The sequence below is a fragment of the Pieris rapae genome, chromosome 7 (assembly GCF_905147795.1).
Source record: "Pieris rapae chromosome 7, ilPieRapa1.1, whole genome shotgun sequence".
Classification (NCBI taxonomy): Eukaryota; Metazoa; Arthropoda; class Insecta; order Lepidoptera; family Pieridae; genus Pieris; species Pieris rapae.
The window spans coordinates 6,756,860-6,769,845 of NC_059515.1; the positions used below are offsets into that span (position 1 = coordinate 6,756,860).

The 12,986-nt window shown below is 32.3% G+C and overlaps 1 protein-coding gene across 2 annotated transcripts; it reads left to right on the forward strand.

The window, feature by feature from the left end:
• Window positions 1-4,798: 4,798 nt before the first annotated feature.
• LOC111000597 (cytochrome b5-related protein) lies at window positions 4,799-9,966 on the forward strand. Of its 2 annotated transcripts, XM_022270103.2 has the most exons (6): window positions 4,799-4,815; window positions 4,885-5,149; window positions 5,861-6,264; window positions 7,035-7,223; window positions 7,723-7,953; window positions 9,557-9,966. In XM_022270103.2, exons 2-6 carry the CDS (start codon window positions 4,895-4,897, stop codon window positions 9,849-9,851), a joined length of 1,374 nt encoding a protein of 457 aa, XP_022125795.2. In that variant the 5' UTR covers window positions 4,799-4,815; window positions 4,885-4,894; the 3' UTR covers window positions 9,852-9,966. The 2 variants fall into 2 exon arrangements, with proteins under 2 accessions (XP_022125795.2, XP_022125794.2); XM_022270102.2 differs by lacking the exon at window positions 4,799-4,815 and having other exon boundaries at window positions 4,828-5,149.
• Window positions 9,967-12,986: the final 3,020 nt, after the last annotated feature.

Sequence of the window (12,986 nt, forward strand, 5' to 3'; positions counted from 1 at the left end):
TTTCAGTCATACCCACGTATTTGTGTTGGGGATATCATAAAGTCATTTCTTTAGTTGTACTAATCTTTTTATTTATTGCAATATTTAATTTATAGTTCAGGGGGCAAATTTGCAGAAGTTCATCTGATATTGAACCACTGGCTTGCAAGTGCGTAGCCAGCTTTTGAAGAATTTTTACGCTCTCTTCTTGAAGGACTTTAAGTTACATTGGTTAGCAAATACTTTAGTGGGTGGCTGGATTCACATATATATTTTGTTATTTACTATGACCTTTAGTCCTCATGTAATTGTAACCTGTGAATGAAGTGATGAAAAGAAATCTTCTGGCTCAACTGTGATTAAATTATAAAAATGTTCTTTTAAGGATATAAGGCTTTTAAGATTATTTAATTTTAAACTGTTTGCTTAAATTCGCTACATGCTTTGGGTACATTGTAAAGCATTCCTCTAACAAAGCTTTTAGTTTAAAAAATCTTTCAGAAATTTCCATGTGAAAATACTTTAAATAACTTTATTAGTACAGAGTTTTAGGGAAGCATTTTCAAAATCAAAAAAGAGTGTGTGTATACGCGTTAGAAGTTATACTTCTTAAAAAGATTTAATTTAAATAAATCGATTATTAGTAAATATTATCTAGATTTAAAAATCCCAAAATAATATTTATTTTTTCAAACTTTTTAATTGTATTGTTACACGTGTTCTAAATATAAAAATACTAGAATATACAACTTGAACATAGTTATCGATTTCCACGCCACGTAGACCTAACTTTACAATGTCGAATTTAGGTTTTGGTGTGCGCGCGTATTGTAAATATTCACTCACATCATTTTTCTCCATCTCGCCGAAAGAAGTATAACTTCAACAATGTCAATTTAAAACAAGAATATTTTACCTGAATTGAGTTGTTTATTAAAAGTTATCAGTTCCTTTTATGTTACATATATTTTAAGTTTTCCACTAAGATCTTGTTTTAAGATGATTCAGAAACGACGTTACGCGCTCTATCATATTATGTGTATTGGATTTTGACATTCGGGAGTCATGTCGCGCTTTGTCTCGTATCGGAATTTCACCGACATCGATTTTACTCGCTTATTATATGTTAACGGTTACTTTAACAAGTGAAGGTTTACTTAGATAATTTTAATATTAACCATAGACGTACTCGTTTACTAATCGGACTCTAAATATCGTAGCTAATGTCACCGTTTATGAAACATTTTATTTATTTTATGTTTATTAATTACTAGCTGACCCGGCAAACGTTGTTTTGCCATGTATATTATTATTTATTAGTAATAAACATTTTTTTAGGTCAATAAAAATAATTATCTACTATAAGTGTTCAAAAGAATGATTTATGTAGGGTAATAAATTAATATTTATTAATGTAGAGAATATATTTTAAATTACAATTCTTGCTAGTTATCTTAATATCAAAAATAAAGAATCAAAGAAATCAAATTAAAATAGGGGTTTGATTGTAAAGGGTTGAAAATTCAGGGTTATATGTATTTACTAATGCTGTATGATAAAAAAATAAAAAAAAAATATCTAAAATTGAAAAAAATAATTTCGGGGTGGGACAAACATTTAGGGGGATGAAAAATAGATGTTGTCCGATTTTCAGACCTACCCAATATGCACACAAAATTTCATGAGAATCGGGAAAGCCGTTTCGGAGGAGTTTAACCACAAACACCGCGACACGAGAATTTTATATATAAGATTTATCTCATGAGACCAGTTTTTAGAACCAAACACATAGACAGCACACAAACATAAACTTTCAATACTTTCTCTGTCTGACATTTTTATTTAACTTCTCAACCGCTTATGAACTGACGTTTTATCATAAACTTAATTAGGTTATATAAAAACAAATGAAATTAATTAAATAAAAAAAAAAACAATTGACTGTAACCTTTTCTATTCAAACAGTAAAAAAATAATCATTTGGAGTCTGTAGAAGTTACAGTTTGGAAACATAAATTTAACATTCTGACACCCATCCCCGCAATCCCTATTGGAAATAGAATTTCGTAAAATCCTATTTGGGATGATTTCTGCATGACAAATAAAAGATTACTACCAAATTTAAAGTCTATAGAGGTCACAGTTTGGAAATAGAAATTTCACATTTTAACACCCACTACCGCAATCTTTTTCGGCGGTGGGTTGTTGTAAAATCCGCTCTTAAATCATTTCTGCATCACATATAGACGACTCTAGCTAAATTTGGAGTCTGTAGGAGCTACGGCTTAAAAAATAAAAATTTTCATTGTTAAACCACCCCCGCAACCCCCTGTGGGGTGAGCTACCGTAAAATTCGTTCATAGACTATTTCTACATCTCTTACAGAAGATTCCTACCAAATTAGGAATTTATAGGACCTATAGTTTAAAAACGGGAATTGTTCATTGTTATCGCCTCCGCAATTCCCTTTGGAGGATGAATTTCTTAAAATCCGTTTTTAGTTGATCTCTACATAACGAAAGTAATATTCCTACCAAGTTTCACATTTCTAAGTCCTATAGTTCCCGATATTTCGTGATGAGTAAAGTTTTAGCAGACTTTTTTAAAATTTTCTTACATATAAAAATTAATCCAATCGGTCCAGCCGTTCTCAAGTGATACTCGTTCATAGATACGGCATTTTGTTTTTATCAAAAAATGAGAGTGGGTGTGCAGGGGTGCGTGGGAGTTGGTGGGTGGATGCGTGGAAGTTTGTAAGTAGATTCTTAGCTGAATGTAAAAGAACATTATCCGTTTAGTAAACTCCGTTGAAATCCATAAAAACAAAAGAATCAAGAGAAAACGCTTGCAATTAGCGGGATAAATATTCATAAAAGTAAAACAGCAATAAAAAAATGAAGGAACGTTAGAATTCGGAAAAATTTCGCATCGAATGGTGGTAGTTTCATGTCGTCGATACGATCAGTGGTTTAGGCGTGATTGAGCCTCAAACGAAGACCATTTTCATTATATATATATATATAATAGATAAAGATTTCCACTACGTTATTCTACCTTAACAGTTACTACTAATTCGATAGAACGCCCAAATAATACCCACACCAATTATCCTTTAAAACAATTGAAAAATTATACTTATATGCCTGAATCTTATAACTAACAATATAGCAAGCAACTCTTGTGAACTCAACCAGTGTATAAACATATAATTATAAACAGAAGGTAACGATACAAAAGGCATCTTTGATAGATTAAATGTGAGTAGCGGCCCGTCCCGGCTTCGCACGGGTAGACTTTTATTTTTTAAATATATTTTGTAGATATTGGTATGTTCTTTAATATATATTTTTCTATCATCAATAGTTATTCATCTTGGCTTGTCTTGGTCTTGGCTAACATCATTGTAGTTTTATTAGGAAGTGAAAGAATTTCTAAAATCGGTACTTTCGTTGCAAATATACTTACATACAAATCTTTCCTTTTTATAATATTAGTATAGATTGTTAATAAACTAAAAAGTTTCCAGAGTTTTGGTTACGATATGTAGAGGTCATCTATATGTAACATCAAATTGTAACAAAATATTATGGAATTATAAAAGACGTTTCGTAGACAGTTGATCTAAATGTTAAAGTTGCAACATCTTTGGGTACAAAAATATTAGTTTTTATCTCATAAAGCATACTGCATGGAATAGATAACATGGCCACTATGTTACATGAATGAATAATTCTAATAAGTATCTGATATAGATGAAGTTATGAAAATATTAAAATGGAAATTTTAAAAATATGAAAATACGAAATGACGCCTTCACTTTCGTTCATTTAATTAGATTACGATTGGTGAAATAGACTAACATTTATAACGCGTGCCTTTGATTGGACTAGATGGTATTGACATATAAAATACCGATATTGTTTTGTGTTTCGTTTTAAACTCCCACTGCCCCAAGTCATTAAGAATTCGTATGTTGTATTATTTCACACCTGGACATTTATATTAAAATATTATGAAAATACATCGTATTCAGGTGTAATAAATAAAAAAAAAATCATAAATCATTTCTTGTAGTAATATTACTATACAGAAATAGCTGCGCGAAATTCAAATTTTCTACGAGAAAGGAAGTCATCGTAAGTACCGCCTTCTAAGATTTGATTTAATTACTGAATTGTTATTTGTTTGTGTTAGACAAATAAATAATTGTTATCAGCTGCAACATAAACATTGATAACCAAACAATGAGTATTTGATTTCACAAGAAATTCTACTGGATATGTCTTCGTAATTATTATTCAATTTATGTTTACATTTCATCTTGTTTATTATCTCTGCCTTTTAATAAATTTAAGAATGTATTAAAGAAAAGCTGTGTGAAGAAAAGGCTTACTATAAAGTTATCGATTATCTTTTCTCTCGGCCTACACCCTCTGTCATCTCTGTCACCTCTGTCATCTGATGAGTAGGAATGCCTACAGATTCATATTTTAATACGTGGAATAAGTGATACCTTAAAGATCTTATGTTCCAATATAGACGTATTTTAACTATTTTTTTTATAATTTATCGCCTTCTAATTCTATTATTAATAATTAGCTTATTAAAGCGGGTGAAATAATAACTAGACAGCATTAACTACTTGGAATATTGTACGTGTAATAGACAATTTATTACACAATTTATTAATCAAATATATATTTGAATTATTTTAATAATAGTATACAAAATATGTAGTTGTAATAAGATTTAATCGTTATCGGCTCGTTATATAATTATTAATAACATTTGTTTATAAACTTCGGGAGTGATTACACGTTTTCGATATAAAAGGCGGTAAGACAATGTGTTTGTTTCATTTAGTCTTACGCACGATAAGAATTTTATTTTGTTATTAAAACATAGTTATTAAAATATGGCGCCTAAGGAACCGGACTATGTGGAAATCGCTCATCAAAGGGCAAAAGAAAAAAAGACACATGTTAGTTTTCCGCAGTTAAAATATCCTTCTCTGAGAGATGAGGGTTTAAAGGATCCAGTATTATGGCTGACTGGCAAGGCCATGGACGACGGAGCCGAGGGACTATGGAGAGTGCATGACAAACTTTACGACTTGGAGAGTTTTATCGATAGACATCCTGGTGGTCGGGAGTGGTTGGAATTAAGCAAGGTAAATTGCGTTGGCCTAGTGGCTTCAGCGTGTGACTCTCATACCTGAGGTCGTAGGTTCGTTCCCGGGCTGTGCACCAATGAACTTTCTTTCCATGTGCGCATTTAACATTTGTTCGAACGGTGAAGGAAACATCGTGATGAAACCGACATGTCTTTGTCTCAAAAGTCGACGACGTGTGTCAGCCAATGGAGGCTAATCACCTACTAGCCTATTAGATTTAAAATGATCATGAAACAGATTCAGAAATCTGAGGCCAGGACCTAAAGTGATTGTAGCGCCATTGATTTATTTATTTTTAAATTGTTTAAAGTTGCACATTTGAATTTGTTCGAAATTTGAAAGCAAACCTTATATTTACATTACAATTAATATATTCCGAACATTTATATAAACTCGGAGAATAGTTTGGTCAAAGTACACAAGCATTGTAGAATTCGGAGCAATGTTTTGCTTTTAACTCTAGTGTAATCATTTATATGAGTGTATGTAATTTTATTTAAGATTAAATATTAATTTAGCAAAGCGGTAATATTTATTAAAAGTTGTGGCTTATTAACGTTATACTATTACAACTGCTATCATTGAATAAATTTTAAACTTCAATTTATTCATACTAGATCCGATATTACTTGGGATAAAGCAGTTTTTTTGCGTCCAAAAAATTTTTTCGAAATAATTCTTCAAAAGTCATATCAGTTATAATTTTAGGGCTTAGATGTTACCGAGGCCTTCGAAACCCACCATCTAAATCCGACAACCGAGAAAATGTTATCAAAGTTCTACATAAGAGACGCGAAATCCCCAAGAAATTCACCTTTCACGTTTCAAGACGATGGATTTTATCGATCATTGAAGAAAAGGGTATGGGAAGAGCTTAAAACGATTCCTAAAATGGAAAATAGACGTTCGGACATGGTGACTGATGGTCTTCTTGCCACTTGCTTGGCAGCTTCCACGATCGCTTCTTGGGCGGAAAACTATTGGATTGCAACAGCTGCTTGTTTTGTTGCTTCAGTATGCTTAGCGTGGATATTGGTGGCTGCTCACAATTACATTCATAGAGGGCCCAACTTTCGAATGTATTACTTCAACTTAGCGCTTTGGTCGTATAGGTATGTAATATTATTGGACACATACATTTATTTCACATCTAAAATGAATTATAAGCCAGTGTTAGTAACAATTTGAGCTTTGAATCTATGTTATTAAGTTTTATTATGGCACAAGTTTTGTTAAAGATGAGGGGGCAAATGGCTTACCTAAATTTTAAGTGCGCCACCCATGGGCCCTATCAATGCCAGACGGCTCACGTGTGCGTTGCCGGACTTTAAAGAATTGGTACGCTCTTTTCTTGAAGGACCGTAAGTTGAATTGGTTTGGAAATAATCAGTGCGCAGCTGGTTCCTCATAGTGGTGGCGCGCGGCAAGAACTGGCTTAAAAACAGTTTATCAAATTAAGGGTCTGTCAATGTCCCGATAAGTTCCAAATAAGCTATTTATTATTTATTGGTAGGATAAACACTGTTGTTGCGTTTCACAACTGTCAGGTAGTGCGAAATTTCTTCGGAACTTTAATCCATACGTTGTGAAACAGACCCTTACAGTTTCTTACTTCGAATAATAGTATGCATAGCTAATACTAGACAATTTATAGACTGCCTAGTTATTGAGTGTGACGTCCTCTAAAATTGGATCGTGATTTTAAAACTCTATGCATAAAAGATTTTCTATCTCCGCAATTATTTGTAAAATGATGAAAAACATCATATCAACTTTACGCATATTAAATGCACGACATAATGGTCTATTATAGAGAAAAGGAAGGCTTCAAACTAAAATCATCGAACAACTGTACATTTCATTATTGACGTAATTATTTCAGGGATTTCAGAGTGTCGCATGTGTTGTCCCACCATCTTTATACAAATACTCTAATGGACTTAGAAGTCAGTGGATTTGAGCCGATAATCTTCTGGAATCCACGAAAAGAACGACCATTTTATGCTGACTACGCATTTGTGATTGAGCAATTTGTATTTCCGTTTATGTTTATCATTAACTTTTTGAAAAGGTAACGTAAGCGTTCAAAAATTTTTAATATTTATTCTTTAGGCCTGCCTAGAACAGTAAGCTTAGGAGAAATGTGTTGGGAATCTCCATATGTAAGGCTTAGCTCTGGTTTTGCTTAACAGGGGGCAAAAGGGCATGAGACTCACCTGATGTTAAGTAATACCGCCGCCCATGGACACTCTCAATGCCAGAGGGCTCGCGAGTGCGTTGCCGGTCTTTTTAAAATTGGTACGCTTTTTCGTTCGGAAATACTTCAGTGGGCCGTTGGTTCCACAAAGTGGTGATGCGTGGCAAAAACTGCCTTGATAAAACCAACAATTGTGGACCGCGGACCGCGATAATAGCCATTAAAAGCAACTTCGGTGTTTTGGTTTCAACTTTGGACAAAAGAAGAAGATACCTAATGCAATATCTTTTCGCTCTTATTGTGATTGTACTGGAGTGTCATTTGATACTCTTCGTCGATCATTGGACCGATACTAGCCAACGTATTTTTTCAGAACCAGTCTTATCTTCTTACGTCCCGGTTTCTTCACTCGTCACATCCGATGGCATGATGGCATTGGTTTACTATTACCAATATGGATCTATCTGACGAGTGGCGCTTCCTTTTATCACGCTGTAGTGACTTGGTTATGGATTAACTGCACTGCTAGTTTTATATTCTTCACTATTGGCTCCAACGCCGCTCATCATCATCCCATGATCTTTAAGGATGGAGATGAAGTCAGGTAATTTATTTACTTCTTTTTGCACTCGGTGTCTGCAAAATATAACTGTTTTGTACAACGTAATTAGGGTTGCCAACCGTACTTTATAATATTGTATATAAGTATTTTATGATATTTCAGGTATTACCTTTTAAGGATAATAAAGTACACGATAATACTTTATTTCACATGTGATTTATTTAGTCAAAAATATTCTTTCGTTAAATATAATTTATCGACTGGCGTTGAATTGATAGTATTACCACTCGCCACTATCCGCTAGCACCACACTATATCATTACATTAGTGCTCGTTATATAATTTAAAAAAATATTTTAAAATATAATAATAAAGAAATGTATCGTAATCAATGTACTTTAAATGCAAAAGGGTTGCAACCCTAAACGTAATGGAATTGTTTTGCAAGATGCATATTATCGAGAAATTAGAGGTAATACATTTGTAGCTAGAAACCCCGTTCTCACATACAAACACAATGAGTTATTAATTGATAAATTTTACGTTTTGCATTTCCAACAATCAAAATCGGCACTGGAATTAGCGAGATAGCGTGTAGATATCATAACAAATCGAAATAAGACGTTACAATTCTAGACTTTTTTTCAGTAGTGTCGTCGAACTAAATAATTGTCGTAAAAACAATTTGTAGAAATCTACTTTTTAACTTCAAAAAAAGATATCAAAAGAATATCAATAAATTATTGTGCCAAGAACGTGTGCAGGCGTACAAATATACTTTAGTTATAATAAATCATAAGACAAAAGTTTTTTCTTTTGTTACAACAACTCTAAGTTATTTTTTACTAATGCAATTAATTTTTAACCCTTGCAATAATAACCTTATTAATTATATATGTATAATTAAGCAGAGTAAGTAATTTATTGTAATTTAAAGAAAAAGACTTACGATTACTATTGTATTCTTACATTACATTAGATTTCGTACGAGCGCATATGGTTTTTACTGTGCAATGTTAGTTCTGTAAAACCATATGCGCAAATAATGTTTCCAAACATTTATTCATATTTTGAGTGAGAGCGGAGATGAGGTGTCTGTCACTAATATTAAACACTTATTATACTCTCAAACTACCAGTGAAAAAACGATTTAATTTCTTTATTCTTAAGACTTAGGTTTGCACTAAAACCCCCCAGGTAATTTCAAATATGAATTAAAAATACGTTGAAGTAGTACAAAATAGCTGTTGTAATTATGTGAATACATTTTACATATTTATATATTATGTTAATCAATGACCGAATAATATTAATGATAATAACAATGAGATGAAACGATTCTTATTTTTTTATTTCTTAATTATTTTAAACTATTCTTAATTTTATTTGTTTGATAGATATTTTGTATAGATATGGAATAAATGGAAATCACAATTGAATTGATCAAGTTACATTCATCTGTACTCATAAATACAATTGTCAATTTTTTAACAAACGAACGCTCGCTACGCGCTCTCGCTTGCACTTCAAGACTTATCGATTTATCTCATAAGTATATATAAATGCCATGTTAACAGGACTTTAGACTCTAGTAAAATATCTAGTTTTTATTGGTTATATTAAAGCATATAAATTTGTATTTTAGTGACATAACCCCTGATTGGGGCATGCACGAGCTCGAAGCGGTCATGGACAGACGAGACATCAACGACAGTCACTTTAAAGTGATGACCTTTTTCGGACACCACTCGCTTCATCACCTCTTTCCTACTTTGGACCACGCGGTGTTGGAACATTTGTATCCAGTATTTCTGGAGTACTGTGAAAAGTACAAAGCAAACTTCAAGGAGACATCTTCACTGGACCTATTTATCGGACAGATTAAAGCCACTTTGAAGACGCGACCAACTTTACTAACAGAAAAGATATCGCGTTATTAATTAATTCAGTTAATTATAAACTATTTTTGACTGTTAATACTGTTACTCAGAAAGTTATATGTGAAATGGTTTTATTGTTGGTTAACTAATGATATTACTTAAATAGTGCATCCATTATTTTTATTTGATTTATAAATATATATGTAGCACCCAATTACTTTAATTAGCCGTTAAATTAACAACCGTTTAAACGGCGACGCGGCTTCAAAGATGTTCAAATGGCTAGGCAAATGACTTGGATCGACGTTAACTGTTAAATATAAATTTAAATCCACTTTCTGCCACTCTCAAACTTGAAACGAAGCTCTTCAAACTGTCAATATGTCGTCGGCAAACCACAACTTTGATGGTGTTTCCCAAAGTTTCATGTAAAACAACAAATACATTGGAAGAGTGTAGTGACAATTTCTGCCAAATAATGATTCTATCGTATGAATCGCCTAAACATTAGCCAGCTAGTTTATTAAATATTGTAACAAACACGCCGTTCAGTTAAAAAGCTAGGCTGTTAATTGAACGGCTAATTAACATTGTTGGCTGCGACATATACATGACGCATAAATAGTGAGTGGAAATAATACGCGTTAAAATACATTATTTCCACATAATAGAAAACAAAATGAATATGTAGGTGACTAACCTCTTTCAATTGTTTATAACAAGTTCTAAATAACTTCTCTTCAAGAAGGAGACTTTGAACAGAGACTGCAAAGAAAAGATTAGTAAAATGTCACTCATAACGCTTGTTACAATCAAAAAAACACAATCTTCTCGATAATAGCTCCTGCAGTCTTAAGGCGCTGCGTCTATTAAGTTTATTTATCTCCCTCGTCTGCCAAGAAAACCGTGTCCTCTGTTTTTTTTTGCATAAACAAGGGCACTACATCCTAGCCTATCAGGCACGCAATCAGGCAGATATGTGACCGAGTGGCTATGCAGCAGTCTTAAGGCACTGTGTCTATTAAGTTTATTTATCCTCTCACCATCCACGAAAACATTACTCTCTGCTAAAAGCACCCTTCACTCACACGAGGCCAGGGACCAAATCTTACTTAATAAGGCTCTGTGGGTCTTATAACAATTTGTCGTCCAAGATCGAAAGGATTGACATATTACCACATAGACACCACGTTTCTTGTTAATTTTTGTTTGCTTGCTTAGTTTTACAAGGTACGCGCGTTTTTATATTTATAAACCTAATAGTTTTTTTGCAAGCATTTCCTCGATTACTATAATAAATATAATTGATATGAGATTGTTAATAATTTATATTAACAAAGCATTTCAGAACAAGATATCTAACGTAATTATTGATGGATCGGATTCTCCTTAACATTATGTATATCAAGTATCATGTTTCGCTTAATAATATTAGCACAGATGGTATGTAGGTCAAGTAATTAAGGTGTAACAGTTTTAACTTTGTTTCACCCGTACCACTATGAAATAGAAGTTAAGCTTTATGAAATGTTAATTTTGGGATATTTTGATATGAGAAAAGTTAGAATATGTCAAGGGTTATTTAAAGCTGGCGTTATTAGTGACTTATATCGCAAAAGATAGCTGTTATATTTGTATGTGGTTGGTTTACAATTATGTAGGTTAGTTAAAAAATGTTTAAAGAACTTTATTTCTCAATACAAAACAGAAATATTTTATTTACATGAGAAACTTAATATTAGTAGGTAAATACGAAAAAATACTTAAAATCCTTCATTGGCGCTACAACCTTTGAGGTCTGGGTCTCAGGTTTCTGTATTTGTTCCATGATAAAAAAAATATTGGCCTCCTGCCTCCTCCTTGTGACTGACAAAAGATCTTAGAAAAGCTGATTTCTTCTCGATGTTTTCCTTCACTGTTCGAACGGCATTCCAGTGATTAGTCACACGCTGAAGCCACTATTCCAACAAACAACAAAAGTTTTGTAAATTTTTGTACTACATTTGTTAGTATTCTTTTATAGTATAAGGTGTAAGGTAAGGTAATAGGAAGGGAGAACTATTTCATAATATTAAAAAAAATAGTTAAAATTCAATCTCGAAAAATGCTTTCTAAATATATCTGACGCTCAAAACAATACCTAAATAAAACAATTCTTGAGCAACAAAACAGAAATTCGTTTAGACTAAACAAAATAACATCAAGTCGGAATGACATTAATTTGAAAAGTAGGTATATTGTAATCAATGTGGTCAAATGCCAATGTGTAATCAGTAATAAACAAGATAATTAATATCTTTATAACGCAAATAAAATTAAATATTTATAAATATTTTCAATTATTTTTAAAATTAAAAGATTCCATCAATTTCTGTATCTGTTTTATGATTATTTGTTTTTCTAAAGTGTAGTGATCAGTCTTCTTGGAGCTTTTTGGGTCTAAGGCCTGCCGGTTTCATCAGTATGTTTTCCTTCACCGCACAGGTGGTATTTACAGACAAAGAAAGTGTACAGCCGGCTTTCGCCTACGACAACAGAGATGCGAGTCACTCGACGAAACTATTGGATAAACATTGCATTTTTTTTATAAAATTACTTTTACTTGTATAATTTCGTAAATTAAAAGCGGTTTCCATGATTTGAACATACAAAGAGAACGACTCAAGAAATCAGTATATAAAATTATCAGGTATAATTGTTTATTGAGACATTTCAATTAATAATTACCTGCATGATTTAAAATTATTCCCCTTATAATGGTTAATTATTATTTACTGGCAATACCATAATATCCATGACAGCAACGCTGCGGTTAGAACCGCCTAATAAAAGTATGTGTCACTGTATTATAATTTAAAAAAATAATATTTAAATTAAGTAATCTGTACCCAGAAATTGTTACCATCACAATAATATTACTTAGCTCAATCTAATTTCGCTTAACTACGCTCTCAGTCCAGCGAACTGGAAATTGAAACTCAGAATGATGTCTGCAGTCTAATTTACATTAAAGTACGGTTTAAAACTTTATTTACGTACGACTTATTTTCTTGTTATGAACACCAAAGTCACGCAAATGAATCCTTTGAATCAGAACTATCCAATTAAATTTTCGTATTCACTAAATACATCGTTGATAATTTACTAAGTAAATGCACCAAGAAATGTAATATGTCTTAAATTTACTCAATTCTT